General features: G+C 39.6%; 1 protein-coding gene across 1 annotated transcript; it reads left to right on the top strand.

The window, feature by feature from the left end:
• The first annotated feature begins 363 nt into the window (after positions 1 to 363).
• On the top strand, positions 364 to 22,176 carry akirin2 (akirin 2). Its single transcript, XM_077220369.1, has 5 exons — positions 364 to 881; positions 8,086 to 8,226; positions 20,405 to 20,554; positions 21,272 to 21,343; positions 21,434 to 22,176. The coding sequence occupies exons 1-5, from the start codon at positions 704 to 706 to the stop codon at positions 21,442 to 21,444; spliced, it is 552 nt and encodes a 183-aa protein (XP_077076484.1). The 5' UTR covers positions 364 to 703; the 3' UTR covers positions 21,445 to 22,176.
• Positions 22,177 to 22,525: the final 349 nt, after the last annotated feature.

Raw genomic sequence — 22,525 nt, forward strand, 5'->3', positions numbered from 1 at the left:
TATATAGATGACCCTCTTTTGAAATCTATTACATCTGTTATTTTGTGTTTTATTATTAACATACATGTTTGAATTTACAATCTTCACTCAGTTTTATCAGTTTCATTTCTATAAAACGTTATAGCATGTTAAAAGTTTAACAGTAAACAGGAGTTTGACTTATTAATGGACGTGTTGTTTAAGGGGCTTTTTTCAAATCCACAAACAATCCGAAACCACCAATGGGCGACTTCACTCGGAGAGAAAAGCGAGCAGGGCGCTGTGGGTTATGTAGTTTTAATGTCAGCTCTTGACAGTCGAGTGTGAGGAAGAATCTTGCATAAAACTACAAGTACCGGCTTCGGCTGAAAGCCTCCGCGCATGCGCAGAGAAGCGGCTTCGTCAAATGTTTTGTTTCCACGCCATATTTGTTAGCCGGCTAGCGCTCGCTCCTGAGGCGTCGGACGTGAGCTCGGCACAATCCGAAATCATCGGTGCTTTCATGAGGAGTATCGACTCCATAACAACATTTCCCCGTGCATATACGCGTATGTGTTTGCCTTGTCAACGTTTTGGCCCGAAGGTCAACGCAGAATTTGAATAAAAACGAAGCGATTGGGTAGTGTTCCCTTGAGATCGTAGCAGTGGGCTCTTGCTGTTCGAGCGGATTATTTCTTCTCGCTACGTTCTTTTAAAAAAAATAAAAACCCAAACTCTCGCTAAAATGGCGTGTGGAGCCACTCTGAAAAGGACTCTGGATTTCGACCCTCTGCTGAACCAGGCGTCCCCGAAGAGGAGGAGATGCGCGCCCCTGTCTCCGTCCAGCTCGAGCGCGTCCCCGCAGAAGTACCTGCGCATGGAGCCCTCGCCCTTCGGCAGGGTGTCCTCAGCCCTCACCACAGGTCAGTGTGTGTGTGTTCAGCCCTCACTTCATCAGACACTCGAGACTGTGTGTGCGGACGGGTGAAATGCTAAAACTCTCTGGACGGAGGTAACGTTAACGTTACTCCTGTTATCTGGCGACATCATCAAACACACTGGACTAAATGTAAGCCTCGTTATTGCAGATACTCTCTATTTACACTGTAAAACTAGAGAATTAAACCGTAGCGAGAGTTTTTTCAGATCGACATGGGCCAGGAATGCTGCTACCTGTACAGACAGATGTTTATTTACTCCCAGGCTTCAGATCGCGTACTGCTTGAGTTGTTTGCCACGATTATTGGCCATGTTCGCGAAATACGTTTATCTAGTTTATTTTTAAACTGTTATTATCGGCGTGGTAGCAGCGTTAGTGTTTGTGATGTTGATCAGGGTTTTTGGGCGTCCTGTGCGTTCCGTCATGGACCGGAAGTTATGTCGACCTCAGTGGTTTGTCTTTTCCTGCTGGTGGATATGGTTATGGCAGGGGGGCTTTTCTTTGTTTTGTTTTTAGAAGCACATTCGCGTTAGCTGACTAATGTCCGTGCAGTATGCGAGGAATCACAGCAGTGTGTGTCACAGCTAGTGCTCGCATTAGTAAACCACAGAAAAGTGCAACAGTTGATTTCCGGAAGTTAAAATTACTCTTAAAGTCGGGATGAAAGAGATATATCCAGCTGCAGACCCGCAGCACCACCAGTTTCAGAACCCCAGCGCCAGAACCGGAAGTGAGGGAGGGGCGGAATTATTATTATTGCATTGTAGTTATTTTTGCAAGAATGTAAGGACAAAATGGGCCTGAGAGTGAGTTCCTCATTTGATACATTGTAAGTTAAATTTATACAGGATTGTTGTGATAAAATGGGCCTAGGGGTGAATTGGTCATTTGTTGTATACATTTTTATTGTTTGTTTTAAAACAATGCCGAGTTTTCTCTCTCTTTTTTAGATTTTTGACATTATTATTTTACATAAAGAAAAATGCATGCTGCACATGTTCTTGTGAAATAAAGTATATTTTATATAAAATGCCCATACCCAATGCCCAAAAACAAAGGTCTTACCTTCATAAATCTACACTTATGTATAAACTGCTTAGCTAAAACAATTAAACTGTTATACATTAAAATGCCCATAATTTTCAAGCATTATTTTTCACCATCATGATCAGGAAGTAACTCTCATAATACAATGAAACGGATAACTATATACAATTATATTACACAAAATCAATGTTTTAAAAATGCTTATTGTACTGTTCCTTAATGTATGATTATAACATGCGTATAAAGTTTGACGTTTCGTGTGTAATAAAAGTATGCTGTTTCGTGTCTAAGCAAATTACGCTCCAAAACGTTAGGTGGCGTTACTCGGTTTAGAAGGTAAGCTCTGCCCCTCCCTTCCGGTCCTGGCGCTGGTGTTAGAACGTAAGCTCCGCCCCTTACTTCCGGTTCTGGTGCTGGGGTTCTGAAACTGGTGGTGCTGCGGGTCTGCAGCTGGATACTATAGGAGAGAAAGGGAAGTTGCGCTAGTCTTCTCTTATGTTGTGACGTTTGTCCGAGTGAAACTTTGTGGTGACAAATCAGGTCCTCCTCGAAATCGGGTCTGGATTAGGACCCCAAGCGATCCCATTGGCTCAGATTTCTTTTAATATGTACTCTCTTTTGCGACTGATTACAATCCTGCGAAATCATATTATAAATGCTTCTTGGACTACGTTATAATCACCCTTAATGTCTGAATTACTTTGCTTATGTACTCCTAGCATAGCATACAGTTCAGTTACCCAATTAGCTTGATAGCTTAGTTTATAAACATATTTGCTCTTGCCCTACATTTATTCACAATCATCTTTAATGTAATTGTGTTAAATGTATTTATATATATATTACATATTAAAATAATATGATGTTCAATTATACACTTAATAGGTGATTATTAATCAATTAATAAACAGTTTATTAAGTGAAAGAAACGTTCCATTTGTTTTATTGTGCACTATATAGTAACCTATACATATTTTAAGGTAATATCGTTCTATGTACTTAATGTAATCAATAACTGATAGTTGATTAGAGACCTGATTTCGAGGGAGGACCTGATTTGTCGGGACAAAACCGCTTCAGGTAAAAGAACAAATGTGGGATGGGGCTTGATTCCATGGGGAATTGGTTGGATGGTTGTGGTTTGCTATTGGTCGCTTTTTAATTGTGATCCAAACACGCTCTTCTTTTTTTCTTTTTTTTACATCAGCATCTGCCAGTATTACCAGACACTGTTTGACCGTGTCTGAAGCGGGACTTTATTTTGCCGGCTCTGAGAATCACACAGCTCTCACATTCTCTAGTTTACTGTCTCTGTTTAACAGTTCTGTCTCATATGCTGTTATTAGAACTGCTAAACAAATGAAAGTAAACGGTTTACATAATGTTTGCTTTTATATTATTAGTAACTAGAGGTCGACCGATAGTGGATTGGACCGATATGTTATTTAGGTTTGACCGTACATGCCAATAACCGATTATTCAACCGATATTTTTTTAAATGGATACTGTATTAAAAACAAACATAACACCCCAAGTAAAACAGTGCTGAACTGAAATGTGCTAAACTCAATTTAAAATGTATTAGTAAATGTTGAAATGAACAAACTAACAATGAATAATACTTATACAACATTTATTAATCTAAGTTAATGCTAAAAATGTAATCTTATTGTAAAGTGTTACCATTTCATATAAATCCAAAGTAGGGCTGGGTACCGAGTTCGGTACTTTTTAGGTACCGACCGAATTGCCTCGATACTACCGAGTACCGAAACATGTCTTGTTTTTCGGTACCAAGTTTCGGTACCTAAGTGGTTAATCTCGTCAACGTCAGTGAAACAAACATGCAGCATGATTGGCTGTGGCGGAAAAACACTAGTTTACGCGGCTGCCCAGAGACGTGCCTCTGCCTCGTCGCACGTGAGGCTGTAGTGTTTGTGAATGTGTGTGTGTGTGTAAGCGTCCAACCCAGATAGATAGAAAATATGTAAAAATTATCAAAAGTGTACCTATGTACCCGACTCGATGCCATAAGCACACGATGCAATATTTTCGACAAGATAATTGCTGCCAAGACCGGTAACACGGTAAATCTGCACTTAAAAGCGCACAGAATACACTCGAGAGTAGAACGTTTATCAGCCTTCGACTACAAGAACTGGAGCGCGTCACATATAAACCAAAACTCAGCGTATAGGATAGGCCTACTTGCCTCACAGACATGAGAAATAGTTCTATATATGTTCAAAATATGTCTACTTTTAAACGAAACGATTAGAAATATATAGTTTGATTACCTAATCCATATAGGCGCGGGCGCGCGCGTTCACTACTGCAGGGATGACGAGTCAGCATCGCAAATTCGCAATAATCATCTTTGCAGCCAACACGTTTAGTAAACACTTGTTCATTAATAAACAATTAAAATATATCCTTGCTATCGTTTCCCGACACATCCATAATCATCAGGCTACTTTTGCCAGTGCTTTGCGCAAGCTTCATGTGTGCTGAGCGCGAGGCATATATCCCGCACCCCTGTAGCCTATATTTAATTAAATTCACATTTATTTGTATAGCATTTTTCACAATACATATAGTTTCAAATGAGCTTTACAGAAAATGCATGTCTAAATTACAATTTAGAGTGATCTGTTATCAGGGGTGACTGTGTGTAATGCATTTCAATTAATTTTCATTCAGTTTCATTGTTAAACAATGCATTAAGTTAAGGCAGAAACAATGAGCTCATTGAAGTAAAGAATACATGTTGTTAGATGATTAGGAAACATAGAAAACTTTAGCACTGGTGCTTTTTTACAGACTCAAAATATGAGTGTAATAAATAAAATGATTTTTTTAGGTAATGTTATATGGATAAAATTGGTATCGAAAAAAGTATCGTTCAGGAACCGGTATCGAAGTCAAGGTATCGGTATCGAAAATTTTGTTACGATACCCAGCCCTAATCCAAAGAGTCATGCTTAAAGAAGATGGCCATATTTTAAATATCTGAAAAGGCCAGAGCATTACATTTACATAAATGTTAGAGGTGTTGAAATTAATCGTTTCTACGATGCATCGCGATGCAGACGAGGACGATTCGGCCGTTTTCACCCCAAGCTGTTAACGCCTGCAGAGTCTGACTGCTTTAGAGTAAGCGGATGAGCTCCAACGTCACCTGAATCCGCAGCCAAAAACAAATCATCCACCCTCCCTAATAATTTACTCTGATTTAAGTATCCGCACCCGATGGTCAAATTACAATTATTCTGTATTGTACCGCATGATTATAAATGGATGATTGTCACCTTCAACAGTGGACTCGCCGACGGTTGATGCGCGCATCTCTAGGGTAACATTATACACTGATGAATGAGCGCTGCTTTTAAATGAACATTTATTTAAAACAAAATTGATTTGACAGAATTTAAGTTTCCTAATGGCATAAACAGGCTTTACTCCCTTGAAACTTAAACTGGAATGTCACTGCTTCTGTCACTGCGACTTCCTGAACAGGCGAGCGGGCGCACGCACACATCACTTTTGAAGTAAAATTCAAAATTGAGGATGCAGTGCATCGCAATATCGAATTGAACTGAATCGATGACATGATAATCGTAATCGAACCAAACCGTGAGACCAGTGTAGGTTCACACCCCTAATAAATGTAGACCTATATTACATGTATAGTCACACTTTATTTGCTTCTATTTTAGAACACTTGATGATTATCTAATCAAAATAACAATATGTTTTGTAGTGATTAAAAAAACTCAAATCGAATGCGTTTCTGATTCGTTTGTTTCTGTCGGCTGCATGAACATATCAATGTTGAGAAAGCAATCACGTCACTAGCTTTAGATTAAACTTTGCCAGCTAATGAATGCATAAAAGTGACCAGCTGGATATAAACGAATGCAATTAGATGGTAGCAATCGCGGCATAAAACGTTTGGGTCAGGTTTGCGTGTGTTTTTGTCACATTGTTTTAACTGCTTGAGGAAGCCAATACTACTGTTATTCCTCTCAGACTCAATGGCAAACATACTTCTGTTCTGTCTCTGCTGATGCAGCATCTAGTCAACAAATGAATGACTTTATAATGATATGGCAATATGTGCTTTAGTGTTCTGTATTCATACTGTTTCGCTGTCTGTGTTTTTGTTTCGCATCTGAAGTGTCAGCGCTCTCCGTGAAGCGTGTTCTCTCCGCACAGCTTCACATCCTAACGTAAACAACACGCGGTGCCAGTGATAGTTTGTTATTTGTCCTCTAGAGGCTGCTCTCGCTCTGTATAATGACAGTATACTCTTCTCAGTGCTCTCACACTGTGTAATGAGAGTGCACTCTTCTCAGCCACTCCAGCAACAGACGCAACCCGCAACAACTATCAGTGTGGATTTTTGATGAATCGGTCTACCTGTATTAGCAGGGCTCGACATTAACGCTTGTCCGCTTGTCCGGGACAAGTGTATTTTTTGAAGGGACAAGTAAAAGAGAATTTTACTTGCCCGACCGGACAAGTAGCCTGAATAGAACATCAATAACAAAAATAAACAAATAACTAGGGCATCACTAAACCGAGAGAATGATTCTGATTTTATTACATTTATTGTAAGTTGCGATCGATTGTGGATAATGTAGGCTATTACTGACGGTAAGGTTGCGCTGTTGACGCTCGCGCAGCCTCTCGAGGAGAAATCTGCGTAGCACACACACAGCACACACAGCAAATGAGCGTAGCACACACACACACTCAGTTAACAACATACTGCCTATAAAAAATCTAAATGTGGAGTTTTTATATTTTTAACATATGTTAAGCAACCTCAATTATTTTTCCTGAATACCATCACGACTGAAAATGTGACATTGATTTCCTACAACAGTTCAATAAACAGTTAAAATTAAGTCACTTACATTTTAGATGCAATATTGCATGTTTTTGTTCTGTTTCAGCAGCGAAAATAGTTCCAAACAAAAATCACAGCAGAACCACGGCACATCTCACAGGAACACTTAACCTGTTTTCATCACTGAATGATTCAGCATTTTGAACGAATCGGTTGAGTCAAAGATTCAATGAGCCATTCATAAACATCTGTCTCATACTTGAATGAATCAGCCGTTTGAACGAATCGTTTGATTGAATGAATCAATGACTCACTCATTAAGACGGTCGCCTGCCACCACCTACTGGCGGTTTAGTGTTATGTATTTGTATATTTAAATCAATTTCATAACATGATTCTATGCAATTGTAATTTTTCAGTGTAAATGGTTTAATTTGATGAGCCCTACCTAGGGTAACAGAGCTATAGTGTCTTATTATTCTAAATAATTGAATTTATTGATCAAATTTAGGAATTTAAAATGAAATATGAAGCATACATTTAATAAGATAGGGGGAGGAGATGCCCTTTAAAGGTGCAGATATTACAATATGCCGATTTAAATATCAAAGCTGATTGAACACTGATGAGAATATTGCTTCAGAATAAAATAACACACAAAGAAAAAAAAAATCCGGAGAAGCTACTTTTTACTCGGACAAGTGAATGACAAATGTACTTGTCCGAAGGACAAGCACATGAATAGGCTTAATGTCGAGCCCTGTCTATTAGTAACAGAATGGCAAACGCTATAACACTTTTTCATTTACACACACACACTCTGGAGCCGCTTGATTGACAAACTGTGAACCCTTGATTTCAAGCTATCCTGCTCTATATTAAGTTTCCCACTGTCATATTCATTTCATTTTCACTGTGTGCTATATGTCAAATTAGCATTGTGTATGTAGATTTAAAATGGAACCAGTTTAATTTATGAAATGTTAGATGAGATGAAATGTGAGTGATATCGGTATAGGCTACTGAAACTGAGATTTGTCACCACACTATCATAGACAGTATCAGCTCAAGCACTTTCAGCTGTAAATCTTTGGTTTATTTCTTCTCTTCGGTCTGCGAGTAAAAACATGAACGCCCTGGAGAGCCGCTTTATAGCAGAAACTAATGCTGTCATGTTGCTTTTGTACAAACTGGTATGAATGTTGCAGGACAAATTCAGCAAGTTGAGAATTGTGAACTGGTGTATCATGTTCTGGAGTCATGTGAATGCTTTGCTTCCCTCTTCCAGAGCAAATCCTGAGCAACATCAAGCAGGAGTACAAGCGCATGCAGAAGAGGAGACACCTGGAGAGCAGCTTCCAGCAGAGCGAGTCCGTGTGCGGTCCCGAGTCCCAGCCGCACGCCTCCTCCAGCTCAGCCACACTCACAGGTACTGCAGGACAACACTCAGGCTACGGCTACATTCATCCACATTTCAAAACGCTCTCCGTCCACACTGGTGTTTTTCGACGTTTCAGTGTGGATGAGAAACTTTTGGAAAATGCCTGAAAACGCTAAATTCACCTTTACTGCGCATGTGTAAAAGCTCACGGAGATGATACAGACGGAAAAATAAATAAAGTTATCGTGCAATTCTTCTGACAGGATCATTTTATTTAGTAAAATATCTCCCCATTCACCGGGTCGCACTCAGTCACCATTATATATTTGGTCTAACACACGACTGCTCTCATGTTTTGTCACAGGTCTGCAAATGTGAGTACATTCTGTCATCTTTGCAGGACTCTGATATGAAGAGTGTGTGAAGTAACATATCTTTAGCAACAGTGTGAAAGTGAATAGCATAACAGGCACAATACTGGTATAAACATGAATGTCCATTGGTACAATGTGTCACATGACTAAACTTACGTCATCGTTTTTAAATACCTCCGGTTTGACAGTCCACACTACAACACTAAAAATGTTTTCAAATTTATTTACTGTGAAGAGTAGGGCTGTAGCGATACACTAATCTCACGATACGATACAATACACGATATTCAGCTCACGATACGATATATATATCACGATATTCAGCCAACGATATGATTCGATATGATTCAATATAATTCGATACACTTACATAATTTTCTGAAAGATTTAAAGGGGACAGAGTGATTTTGGTGACATCTTGTGAGTGTTCCATTTACTTGGATTGAATTATTTGAACTGAAAACTAAAAACTTGATTTACACAATATATGTCTCTGACGTGACAAGTTTATAAGTTATTCATTCAAGAGCTGTGAGTGCCTTTTGTTGTTTGATTCACATTAATGGCTCAATCGTCAGCAGGTTTATTAGACGCTGCCCCTTTAAGACGAGTGCAGATCTAATAGGTGACTGATGCACCATCATTTTCTCCTAACTATTTACGTCCATTTAAGACATAAACTGTTTAAGTGAATAAACTGTGTTTCAGTGAATCTCAGAGCTGGTCATTTTTATATTATTATGTATATTTGATAGTTTAGATGCGCACATGAAGCCCAAAGTTAAGTAGCCTATACTTTTCTTGTCTTGTTGCAGTCAATTTCAGAGTGCGCTTCGCCTTGTGAACAACTCTTGCACAGATGTTTGTGCTTTTAATAGCTCTTTTAATGATTAAACGCGTCCGCAATTAAGCAACAGTAGAGACTGCATTTTACAACAATCACTGATCATGCCGATTCTGACGGTACGTTTGGGTTTTAGGAAAAAGTGACAGCGCATCGCTTTGAAGGGAAGGAAGTTGCGCTAGACATAATGCAGTTAGTTTGGTTTCATCTCAAATATCTTCTTTTTATAATCTCTGAAAGCCGAAATCTAAAATAAAATTAGAATATTATCCCAGATCTAAAGTGTAACCACGTTTGAATGCGCTGTGGCTCCGCGTGAGAGATCGCTCTCTCTCTCTTCTGGACTGCGAATAGCAAAATTGCATCACAGACAAATGGTTTAACATTATTTTAAATGGAACTGGCTCACGAGATAAACATGTTCAATATTACATCTTTATATCAATAATAAATAGAAGCCTACGTGTATTTTCTATTTTCTCCAGTACCGACAGCAGAACCGAAAACGTTAAAAGCTTTAAAGCGAATGGGGGTAAACACTGGGGATTTGAATGGGACTTGTGAATCGATACTCGCGGCTTAAAAATCGATACTTTCTTGGGAGAAAAAAATATCGATTTATATCGCAGAATCGATAAAATACCTCAGCCTTAGTGAAGAGCGTTTTCAAAAAGCTTAGTTCTCCTTAATAAAAACGCCATCTCAGTGTGGAGGGAAGGCCAAAAGGCCTGAGGTAGGCCCTCGCCACCGGCGTGCTTCAGATCACACTCAGTGTGTGCTGGGCTCTGCTGTTCTGAAGCGGACACTGCCTGATCACGGCACCCTGATTTCATCCAAACTTTTAAGAAACTGTAGATGGGTATCTGTTAGAGCTGCGTTCAAACACCCACATGATCTTATTCCTAAATGACAGTGATTTGGCTCTGTGTCTATTAAACCTCAGTGAGGTACGATCACAGCGAACATGGGGCTGTTGTGATAACCGCGCTACTGACAAGCTAACTGCAGCAACCGTGATATTCGCGTGTTTTCTTTTTCATACGGCTATACCCTTTTTCTTTTGAACTTCGTGCATGTGTAGTGAATGTTGAGTAAGTTAATGATAACAAGATTGTTTATCAAGGTGATTTGTACAAAGGCTTTGTGGATTTGCACTTCAGCCTAAACACGCAGTGAATGAGAGATCGACTGAGCGCGTGCGATGACCTGCGTCTGTCTGAGAGGTTGAGTCATATATATTCGTGGAAAGATTGCCGTGTCCAAGGAAAGCAAAATTTGTCGTATCACCCTTTTAACGTTTAAGGGTATTTACCATGAATGGCGTTGGCGCTGGTCAGCATCCACAGCGCGAGGAAGCCACGGGGAAAAATTCCCGCATTAAATCAATGCCATTGGTCTCTATTAAGTGACGCTTCAGCGTTAGCCATGCGACGGATGCGTCAGATGAGCCTTAAAGTGGAGCTCAAAGTTAAAAATAATTATTACATGGCTTGGTTGAATTCGAATGTAGAATGCGGTCTGTTATTTCTTGATGACAGACTGCTGCTAAGTATAACACACCGTTGCCATGGACACAGTTCTGTTCACTCTGGAGCAATACAATTGACCTATGGCTAAGCCATGCCCCCAAACGCGATGAGCCAATCCCAGTGCGCATAGCTAACCCATACATTCAGACATTCTCTGCTCCCTCGTCCATTGAAATGCATTGTAGTTAGTCAGTTTTCATTTGTTTTTATATGTTTTTTCTTGTCATTTTAAGTTTAAAATGGTCAAACAGTGTGCACGGGGTACATGCAACTCCGACACTAGGTATCCCAAGAGGCTGGGTGACGGTGTGTATTTTTTACCCTTTCCCATGCCACTTCTCAACCGATAAAGTGTCTGGATTAAGTTATGCGGTAGACCACAACACCAATTTAACGTGGATAAATTAAACAAGGATGTCTACATCTGTTCTAAGATAAGTCAACAACGTATTTAAACGTTATCTTTAACATCTCTAACGTAACGTTAGCCTATCATTAGAAAACATTAACGTTAGCTTCTAGCTGCATTGTACATCATGTCACTTAGCTTCATTAACGTATCTGTAAATTAGGGCTGCACGATATTGGAAAAAAAATGCATTGCGATATTTTTTTCCCAAAGATATATATTGCGATATTGCGAGCCATCAATCCAGGCTAAAGTCAATAATTACCATTCCATGATATTATTAATTTCACTAATAAGCAAGCTTCATTACAAGTGACAAAAAGGTCACTTCATTTTTTATTCCAAAATTAGAGCATATTTCTGTAAACAGAAAAGCAGAACACATTTTTAAATAAAACAGCAGATTTAACATTACACTAAAGCCCCTTTCACACAGAGATTCCGGAAAATACATGGATAAAGTGACCCCGGATTTGACCCGGGTTCGTTTGATTTTGGTTCATTCACACTGCCAGTGATTTTCCGGAATCAGAGCGTGCGTTCACACACAACCCGTTAAGACACGTGACATCGATGTGACATGTAATGTCTCAGCAGCGTCTATAGTTTGCTTATGAGCTGCGATTTTTCTCTCTCTCTCTCTCTATCTCTCTCTCTCTCTCTCGCTCTCTCTCTCTCTCTCTCTCTCTCTCTCTCTCGAAACTACGCTTGTGCATTTTTTTCTCTTATTTGATCATAAACTAGTGCATTACGTACCGTTTCACTAGCCTGCTTTCACTTCACTTCAGCGTCATCATAACGACACGGGATTGATTACGGCTTTTGTTCACACAGGGTGCGTTCCGGGACTGATCCCGGCAATGTTACTAGGTCCCCAACCTGGCATCAATCCCGGGTCGTGTTTGCGTTCACACAGAAGGCGTTCTGGCAATATCCCGGCAATTTCCCGGGATCAACGCGCTGTGTGAAAGGGGCTTAAGTGATCAGACAAATTGGTGGTGTTTCCTAGTTTTGTGGCCACAACTTTATAACACTCCAGGCAAAGTACCTGTTTTTGGTCAACATCCTCCTTTTTGTAGCCGAAATAGTCCCAAATAGCTGATTTTGACTTTCTTTTTGGTAAGAAGTCATCCTTTTCTTGCAGCGGATCCTCTTCGTCGCTCTTTTTAGCTACAGGATTGCCAGAGAATGTTGGCTGTGAGCGGTGAGCAGTGGCACAGCGAACCAATCACTGTGCAGGCACGCGGAACGTGCATGTCACCCCAGCAACAAGCCATACAACAAACTTGTGTTTACTGTGTGCTACCGTTGTCTTAATACATCCATGGGTGCTACCCTTCTTCACATCGCACGTTGCGGCGATGTGACTATCGCGAATGCGCACATCGCGATGTCGATGCTAAAACAGAATATCTTTCAGCCCTACTGTAAATAACCGAGATAACAAATGTTAACAATGTTGTGCTGAATGATTCATGTAAACACTGTAGCACCAAACTAACGGGGAGGTACTCTTGGTAAAGATGGTAAAAAGGCTTGTCCTGGAAACGTTTGCAACTTAGACCTGTACATATTTAATTTGATCATGAACCATTAAAGGTATAGCGGAGGATCTTTCTGAATTTTAGAGAAGACCTGCCCTCTCCAATTTTTTTAAAAATGCACATGCGCAACACTCTATTTGCTCCCGAGAGGTAACGCCTATTAAATTATAAACTAACTCAAAAACATTCATGCAAGACAAAATGTCAAATGCCCTTCCGTGTTTTATTTACTTATTATACTGATCGATTGAGTGACCGAGGACTCAAGACATGATATGCAATGGAGAAGTAGCTTGTTGCATTTGTGTAATAAATACTATGGTGAATACATTGTAATTGTCGAAAATGAACACACAAGGTTTTAGAATATTTCAGCGTGATACCATTTACCATTTGGTCATAAGGCTACTTTAGACAAATTGAGACGTTTACCGTGTCTACGCGGTGCATGACTTGTGCCAGGGCTAGCATCGCTAATCATAGCTTACATTAACTTTTACTAGCAGTGATTTTAAATGGATTTCTCCAAATAGCATGACAAACTTTACCTGTCTAGTAGAATCTTTGCGACTGCGGCATCAGTGGGAAGCTCAACCTGTGCTTTTAGCGCACGCCAGCGTGTGAAATATTCACCCAAAATCACTCTGGTCTTGTTTCTATATTCTGCGGCCTTTCTCTTTTTATCATACACTTTGTATAAATTTTTTCTCTTTCGACCCTCAGCTAGGGCTGGGTGATAAATCGATTTTATCGATTAACTCGAATGTGTAGTTTACGCCGATTTTTTTGAATGAAAATCGGTTTTCTCTTTAACAACCGCCGACGCTCCACTCTGGGTTCCCGTAGTTCCGACCGGGCTCAGCGCTTGCCATGATAGAGATACACAAACAACATGGCAAATGAACAAGACTGCGGCAGCAGAGGCACACCCGCCGAAAACATTTACAAGCTGAATCTGCAGGGCCGCCAACTCTCACGAGTTCACTGTGAGAGACGCAATTTTGTCACTTTTTACACGCTCTCACGCCACACATCCCTTTTCTCATGCAGAGAAAAATCGCGAAGCAAAGACGACACTGACACCGACAGACAAGACAGAGCAGGTTACTATTGATATGAAACAGATTCTCAGCTCTCAGATTCTGTCAATTTTATTACGAAATTCAAACAATAAACACCGTTTTGGCGCTTGTAAATATGACGTGAGAGAACGCTGACAGATCTCAGTTCAAGCGGCACGTGAAAGGGTCATCTGTTACTCTTTACTACCAACTTACCGAGATGTAATAAAATCGATCGATCAGTGTTTTTCAACCGCGGAAAGATGTCCATAAAACAGCTGGAGAACAACATATGCCACGTAACGCTACATTTACCTCAGGAATCCCTTTAAATGACCCATAGCACGCATGTGGACTTAAAATAATTGCTATAGAGAGGAGTATTTTGCTAAATATGATAACTATATTACACATTTATTGCATTTTTACCTATATCATTAAAATAGTATAACGTTGTTATTATAAAAAACGCATTATATTTCATTTGAGTTAGTTTTAACCTTTAATAATACCAGCTGACAGGGCTCTCTGTTTACAGCATTAGGTGAATTTTTTTTTGAGAACAATCAACAACACATTAACGTATCTACCATACATAATATTTATCCAAACGAATTTATATTGAATCAAGATCAGAATCAATTCACAAGAATTGAATTGAAATCGTGAAATTTGTGTTAAGCAATAATAAAAACACTAGCATACCAGTCATTGTGCCAAGTCATTAACTAAGTCATTGTGTTAGTCATTGTGTAAGTCATTAACTTAATAAAATTGTTTAGTTACCAAATAATTTGACAATCTAATACATTTAACAATCTAATACACAAAACAAGTTTTTTGTTTTTTTACACATCCCCAATTCCAATCCACCCATTTTATTTTGTTACATTTTCAATGTTTTCAAAGACAGGGCCTGTCCTCTTGTCTTTTTGGCTTATTGTTTCTGATTGTAATTAAATCCAGATCAAATCCCATAAGGGAATATTAAAACAAAATAAAGTTAAAACTTGTTTTGAACAATTTCTTTGTCATCTGCAGATTGATTTTAAGTAGGGAGAGAAAAAAAATCGATTTAAATCGTAAATTGGATTTTTTGTGAAAAAATCAGGGATTTTTTTTTTAGGCCATATCGCCCAGCCCTACCCTCAGCCATTTTCAAAGGAATGAAAAAATTTCGCAAAAAGCGAAAACTACATGGGGACGAGCACGTACAACGGCCTTACGTTAACATATAACCAGAATGATTGACACTTAGGTGGACCAATAGTATAGGCTACACACCCGGAAATAGAAAATCCTCCGCTATACCTTTAATTACATACTAAGCACAATATTTTAGACAACTTTCTACCAAAATATATATCTATATAATCTTTCTGTCTCCAAAAATCATCAATTGCCTCCAGTGAAATGTCTCCGACTGTGACAGCTGCCATAGCGCCTGTCACCGAATGTTGACTGTTTTGTCAAATTATTGATTTATTTGGTAGGCAGCCATGTAATAAGCGGGATAATGTAGAGTGAGGAAGTTGTTATAGCGAATACAACCCTTTCAGGCTGATTCAAGACCCCTCCGCTATAACAACCGCCTCGCTTTACATTATCGCTTACTTAACACCTTGTTTCATTACATCTATCTTTTAATGAATCAGCGTTTTTAAACGTGTTCGTTGAATGAACGGTTTAATGACTCACTCAAAGACAGTCCGTTGCTGTAATGTAACTGGCTCTGAGTGACAGCCTTTCAACGCACAGATGCCGTTTAGTTTCGGTTACATTGGTTACTGAAAATGTCCTCTTTTTTTGTGCATGCTGACCACAACGTAACAGTTACTTGTATAGCAACAAATAAATATAAATAAATACAAATGAATAAATAAATGGCGATAATACCACATATAGAGCCACTCAAAATTACCGCAAGTAGTGTTGTCAAAAGACTCAGTACTTCCGTACGAAGTCTGTGCAAAAAAAATTCAACTGTTACGGTACCAGCTTTTCTTAAGTACCGGTGGTACCGAAGAACCGGGTTAACTCGCTTCTTGATGCGCTGTCCGAAAGGTGCACAGTTGCGTCCTCTTCATAAAAACATTGACCGGCACTGTTAATATAGGGAAATATTTTGGATTAGGCTAATTTCACATTGCCATAAGGGGCCATTCACATGCAAATTCGTAGTTTCAAATGTTTCATAATAGAAGCGATGCGGCATGCTTGTTTTTCCAGGCGCGCCTCTGTTGATAGTTGCATAACAACGACAGATGCCACGGGAGAGCATGTGGAAAGAAGGAGAAAGTGGCGCGAACTGCGCTCTCCATGATGAAGAGGAAGTATGAGCAAAGGATTAATTGATTTCTAGCTCTTGCATTAGCTTTACTACTAGATATATTTCTGGAGATGAGAATTAAAAGCCGGACTGTACAGTTATGATCAGCTGTTCGGCCGAGCTTTCCATGTTACGGAAAGGCCGAAGCTGATCGGTTGGTTTGTGTCACATGACCTGTTAAGATGTTTTCATCTCGCCGTGGCATAGCCTACATTTAAAATGCCGAATTTGCATGCGCAAAAAACACGATATGTAATGTGAATGGCCTCTAAAGTTGTATCGGGGTAGTTTCACGATACATGAGCACAGTATCGGACCGATACCAGAGTACAGGTATCAGTATCGGTGCATCCCTATTTATGTCATTAATATCAGTCCGTCAGAAAAGCAGGCTTATTCTTGCCTGGAGAACTCTTGGCAGGTTTAAAAAGCCCTTTTAAAATTAAATATGAACGCATTTTGGATTAAATAAAAGTACAGTCATGTCAAATAAAACACGTTTTATCTCCTGTTTACTTTGGTAACACTATCTAACATCAACACATTGAGTGAAAAATATATTTTTACAAAATTAATATTTAATACAAACACTTGATTTGTTCATGTTTGTTCACTTCATTCATTGTGCATTAAAGGGATAGTTCACCCAAAAATGAAAATTCTGTCAGTATTTACTCACCCTCATGTTGTTCCAACCCCGTAAGACCTTTGTTCATCTTCGGAATACGAATTAAGATATTTTTGATTGAATCTGAGAGCTGTATCACTCCTCCATAGGCTTCTAAGGGATTGAAACTTGCCAGCCCTGAAAAGTTATTAAAGACATCGTTAAAATAGTCCAAGTGACTACAGTGGCTCAATCTTAAGTTCATCAAGCAACGAGAATACTTTTTGTTTGCAAAAACAAACAAAAATAACGACTTTATTTCAACTACTCATTTTCTTCTCTGTGGGCCTCTAGTCAGTTCACGTAGTGTGATAGCGTAGTGCTACGTCACACGTAGGCTCACTATTGGCCGACGCTGGCCGTGTGTGATGCGTGTAACGTACAACACAGAAGCACTACGCTATTACACTAGTGAACTGACTCGAGGAAATGAAATGAATAGTTGAAATAGTCATTATTTTTGGGGGGTTTTCCACACAAAAAGTATTATTGTCGTTTGATAAACTTAAGATTGAGCCACTTGGACTATTTTAACGATGTCTTTAATAACTTTTTGGGGAACAAGTTTCAATCCCTTAATAAGCCTATGGAGGATTGATCCAGCTCTCAGATTCAATCAAAAATATCTTAATTCGTATTCCGAAGATGAACGAAGGTCTTACGGGGTTGGAACAACATGAGGGTGAGAAAATACTGACAGAATTTTCATTTTTGGGTGAACTATCCCTTTAAATAATGTTAACAGATAAAACTTTTGATTTTAAAAATGTATTAGTACACTTTTAAATTAACCCCGAGGAGAATAATTGCTACAGTATGTTTATTGTTAGGTCATTTTATCTAATGTTATCTAACAAATGGAATCTTATTGTAAAGTGTTTTTAATACCACAGTTTCCATCTTTGTAACCGCGATAATATATGTAAATTGAATCTAAATTAAGCTTTGGTTCCGAGAGCCTTGGATTTTTACTGGTATTGGTACAGAATACTGAAATTTTGGTACCGTGACAACACTAACCGAAATTCCTTCACCGTGACAGCCCTAAGCGAACATTCAGATATGATCCAGAGAGAGAGTCGTCATGTATAGATATGAAACCGCTTCACTAACAGTCTTTGAAACATCACAGTATCATTATTTATGTCTTGCAGTAACTCACATCATCACAGAAGAACTGGGATAAAAGTTTATAGTTCAGATTTAAACACTGTTTACGGTAGTGATCAAAATAGAGGAAATCACGTTTTGAAAGTAGCGTGATGCTTCAAATAAAGATTGTATCAGTTACATCATTACATCAGTAGGTGGAGACAAGAGACTGTTAAAAATGTTTGTCATTGAATCATTCATTCAAGAGATTCGTTCAAAAACGCTGATTCATCTAGTAATGCAACAAGTCAAGCCCTGTTTACACCTGGTTTTAAGAAGCGTTTTGGTCGATTGGATTACAAGTGGATGACACTTTACGTGTAAACGGGCTCTAAAATGGTTTGAGCTTGTCCACTTTCCGCCACTTCCAGATTGCTTTTGTAGTTTAGACGTTTCCGTAGTCCAATATGTAATTTCCTGGAGCATGTCGAGAAGAAAACTTACTTTTGATATTAGAGCTATTACAAACAACCTATTTTGGTATCGACCAAAACAAAAATCCTACCGGTGCACCCCTAGTTGAAAAATGTATTCAAGACAGGAAGAACAAATTAAAATTTGCCTGGAATATTTCTACAGGTAAAACTCAATTTTAGAATATCGTGCAAAATTTATCGTTTTGATGATTATGTATTACATCTTGTGAAAATCCCAAATTCAAAATCTCAGAAAATTTGAATATTACATGAAATCAATAAAAAAAAAAAAATTTAAATGCAGAAATGTCGGCCCTCTGAAAAGTATAATCATACATATAGTTATATATACTAAATATATTAGTTTCACCTTTTAATTTGAATTACTGAAATACACAAATTTTTTCGAGTTTCACCTGTATTTGTCTTTTTATTTTCAATTAAAAGTTTTTTGTTTGGCGGCATCTAGTGGTGAGGTTACGAATTGCAACCAACAAAAGTTACAGTGGCCGACAGGAAAATATGTCATCGTCCGAGACAGCAGAGAGTAGCCAGTTCAGCAATGAGGTTTCTTTACAAGGATACATTAAGAAATTGTTTACTTAATTATTCAGTAAAACTATGTTATTGCGAATATTATTGTTACTTGTTCATCATTGTGTCTGTTTTATTCGCTGAACTAAGCTTGCTTCCTTGCATGAAGAGCAACATAGTAACGAAACGCATTTGTCCGTTTAGGGCTACTGTAGAAACATGTCGGCGCATTTCAATGTAAGGGGATTCGCGGTGTTTGTAGATAGAAACTGCTCATTCTAAAGTAATACAAATATAACGGTTCATTAAGTAAGGTCTTTATACACCACTGTAAACTTATTTTTCAAGGTAGTGACGAAACGCTCTCTGTAGCGCTGTTTGTTCGCTGTCGGCTACGGTAGAAACATGACGACACAATATGTCGACCTCCATAGAAAGGGGTGCCCACGGTTATGGAGATATAAATGTCTCATTCTAACTGTGCGTTCACACCGCCGCCGGTGAGAGCGGCAAAATTCACTCTCGCCGCCCTGCCAGCGACGCCGTGGAAAGATTCGTGGATGCTCTGACGTAGATCGAATGCTTGGTCTTTTTTAATACTTCATTTAAAGGGGCCGCAAAGCAAACAAGCATGTCGTTGGTTATTTTTGCAGAAAATTGATTGATGGAAAGAACTTAACAATTATAGTGACATGTTTTGCTAACGAAATAAACGGCAAGTGTGTGGTGTGGCTTTTGTGTTCATGGTTAAGTTCTATTCTAATTTACATTCCCGCAGAAGAAAAGTGTATTAGTGCGACAATCTTGCCTATAAATAGTGTTGCGCGCCGCCTTATCAAATTCAAATGATCAACCTCTCCTATTTTGCTTGGGAACTAATGTGGTCGGAACCAAAGTTTACAGGACTGAGTTCTCTGGAATCCTCTCAAACGGAGCACTTCTACATTCTGATTCGTTGCCGCCGAACCGCGTCATCGCTCATTACCATAAAGTTGACCAGATTTCAACTCTCCTCGCCGCTCTCACTGTCCAAGACGCGCCGCCCTCGCCGGAGCTCGCCGCCGGCTCTCATTGAAAATGAATGACGTCCGGCCACTTTGACGCACTCGCCAGCGGCGGTGTGAACACACGGTTAGGTAATAAAAACATAACGGTTCATTATGCAAGGTCTTAATACACCACTGAAAACATAGTTATGGATCCTTTATTGCATTTCTGTCAATAGATCCTCAGAAATATTACACATTGCACCTTTAAGACTAATGTTTTTTTCATGCTTAAAAGATGTGGTGAATATTGTATCCAGTACGCCGTGAGTGGTGATGATGGTTGACCGCAGGACTGACGCAGCGCTCTCTCTCCCGCAGGCGTGTCCTCCGGGGCCGTGTCCCCCTCCCGCCGCGAGCAGCCGCTGTTCACGCTGAAGCAGGTGGGCATGATCTGCGAGCGGCTGCTGAAGGAGCGCGAGGAGAAGGTCCGGGAAGAGTACGATGAGATCCTCACCACCAAACTTGCAGGTATCCGCTGTTTTCTTTCCCTTATAAGAATACATCCACACTTCTAGGGCTTGCTCTTTCATCCCTGAGGAGCACGTGCTCTTAAAGGGATAAGTTCACCCAAAAATGAAAATGATCTCATGATTTACTCATCCTCAAGCCCTCCTAGGTGTATACGACTTTATTCTTTCAGACGAATACAATCAGTGTTATATAAAAAAATATACTGGCTCTTGTACGGTCATTACCAGAAGCCAGTGATTCTAGTTTATAAAGTGATAACTATGTATATTTTTCTTCAGAAGGCCTTTATTAATCCCTGGTGTCGTATGGATTTACTTTTATCATTGATTGATACACTTTTTTTGGGCTTCAAAATCTCAGGCACCATTCACTCCAAATATAAAGCATGGAAGAGCCAGGACATTATTTAATACAAGTCTGATTGTGTTCGTCTGAAAGAAGACATACATCTAGGATGGATATGGGATATAGGGAGAGTAAATTATGGGATCATTCTAATTTCTGTGTGAGCTAGGCCCTATGCCTTTAAGTTGATGAATTTAGGAGCACATCAAAAAAGTAAAGAGAAGCTAGAAACAGCAGCAGCGTTTTAACTGTGAAACATGCAGCGCTCACATTGATGGCCATTACAAAACCCAAAGGCGATCTCCAGTGCAGGTGTGTGTGTGTGTTGGCTAGTCAGATTATTGATGGAGTTGTCTTGTTGTCTTCCAGAACAGTACGATGCTTTCGTGAAGTTCACCCATGACCAGCTGATGAGGCGGTTTGGAGAGCAGCCTGCTAGCTGTATGTGTCCTCTCTCTCTCTGCTCTTATGTGTGTGTGTGTGTGTGTGTGCGTGTGCTGATGCTGATGCTGCTGCTGCTGTTGTGTGCAGATGTGTCCTGAGCGGGCCGTGCTGTGGGGCGTGGTGGTGCTCGTGTCCTGTGGTTGGTGCCGTGTCCAGTGGATCTGTGCCTGCGTGAGCTCCTGACGCTCCTGACGGCTGGATCTCCAGCAGTGCCAATCGCATCTTTCCCCCGCTGGGCTTCTGTCAGTGCGTAACCACTCTCTCTCTCTCTCTCTCTCTCTCTCTCTCTCTCTCTCTCTCTCTCTCTCTCTCTCTCTCTCTCTCTCTCTCTCTCTCTCTCTCTCTCTCTCAGCAGCTCGGAGTGCTTCCTGCCCTCTCCTCAACGCCCATATATGGACCTTCGCAATCAGTGGCTGTGTGTCTACATCAGAACCATGGATATTTATTAGGGTTTGACCAGGCCTTTTATACAGTCACCTGTCATTTCATCCTCAACCTTTTTTTGTTTGGTTTTGTAAAATGCCTTTTATTCACTGCAAATGATGATAAATGTGAGAGTGTGTGAGAAACTGGGACGGTGTGTCTTGGAGACTGCTGTTCATAGCTTTGTGTAAATACATCCTGACGCTCATCTGGAGTTTTCCTGTATAAATCCAATACTGCATTTATTTTGATTAAATCTGTTTTCATGCTTTGTATTTATTTTAATTTTTTATTTCCTGTCTTTTGTTTTGTTTTTGCCCCTTTCCTCTGCATTATGGTTTTATTGCTCCTGTAGTTCAAATGACTTTATGTTGGGAAAAGTATACACAAATAAACTGTTTACATAACTAGTGTTCTTTCTTGCAAGTCAGGGTTCCTGTACGAGATTCCTAAATTCACATTGTGCTCGGGTCAATTTGAAACACTGTCAAGTCACCTTCATTTATATAGCGCTTTTATGAACTGTTTCAAAGCAGCTTTACAACTGAGACGAATTCTGAGACTAATTAGCTGTTGACACGCTCTTGATATTTCATCATGTTTGAAGCGATGATCGCTCACAGATCATGCCACAGAATCAACACACTGGTTTGGTTTTTACTTGCATACTAACTAAAATGAACACAGTTCTCAAATGATTGCAGCTTTGCTAACAAAGCCCCGCCCCCCGAAGATATGTGGGCAAAAAGAGCTTAA

Source organism: Siphateles boraxobius, unplaced genomic scaffold (assembly GCF_051911475.1).
Source record: "Siphateles boraxobius isolate OS27281-9 unplaced genomic scaffold, OSU_SipBor_1 8, whole genome shotgun sequence".
Classification (NCBI taxonomy): Eukaryota; Metazoa; Chordata; class Actinopteri; order Cypriniformes; family Leuciscidae; genus Siphateles; species Siphateles boraxobius.

Coding starts and splice junctions, on each gene's coding strand:
- akirin2 (XM_077220369.1), top strand. CDS start 704: ATGGCGTGTGGAGCCACTCTGAAAAGGACTCTGGATTTCGACCCTCTG. Junction 882..8,085: donor GTCCTCAGCCCTCACCACAG/GTCAGTGTGTGT, acceptor TCCCTCTTCCAG/AGCAAATCCTGAGCAACATC. Junction 8,227..20,404: donor CAGCTCAGCCACACTCACAG/GTACTGCAGGAC, acceptor TCTCTCCCGCAG/GCGTGTCCTCCGGGGCCGTG.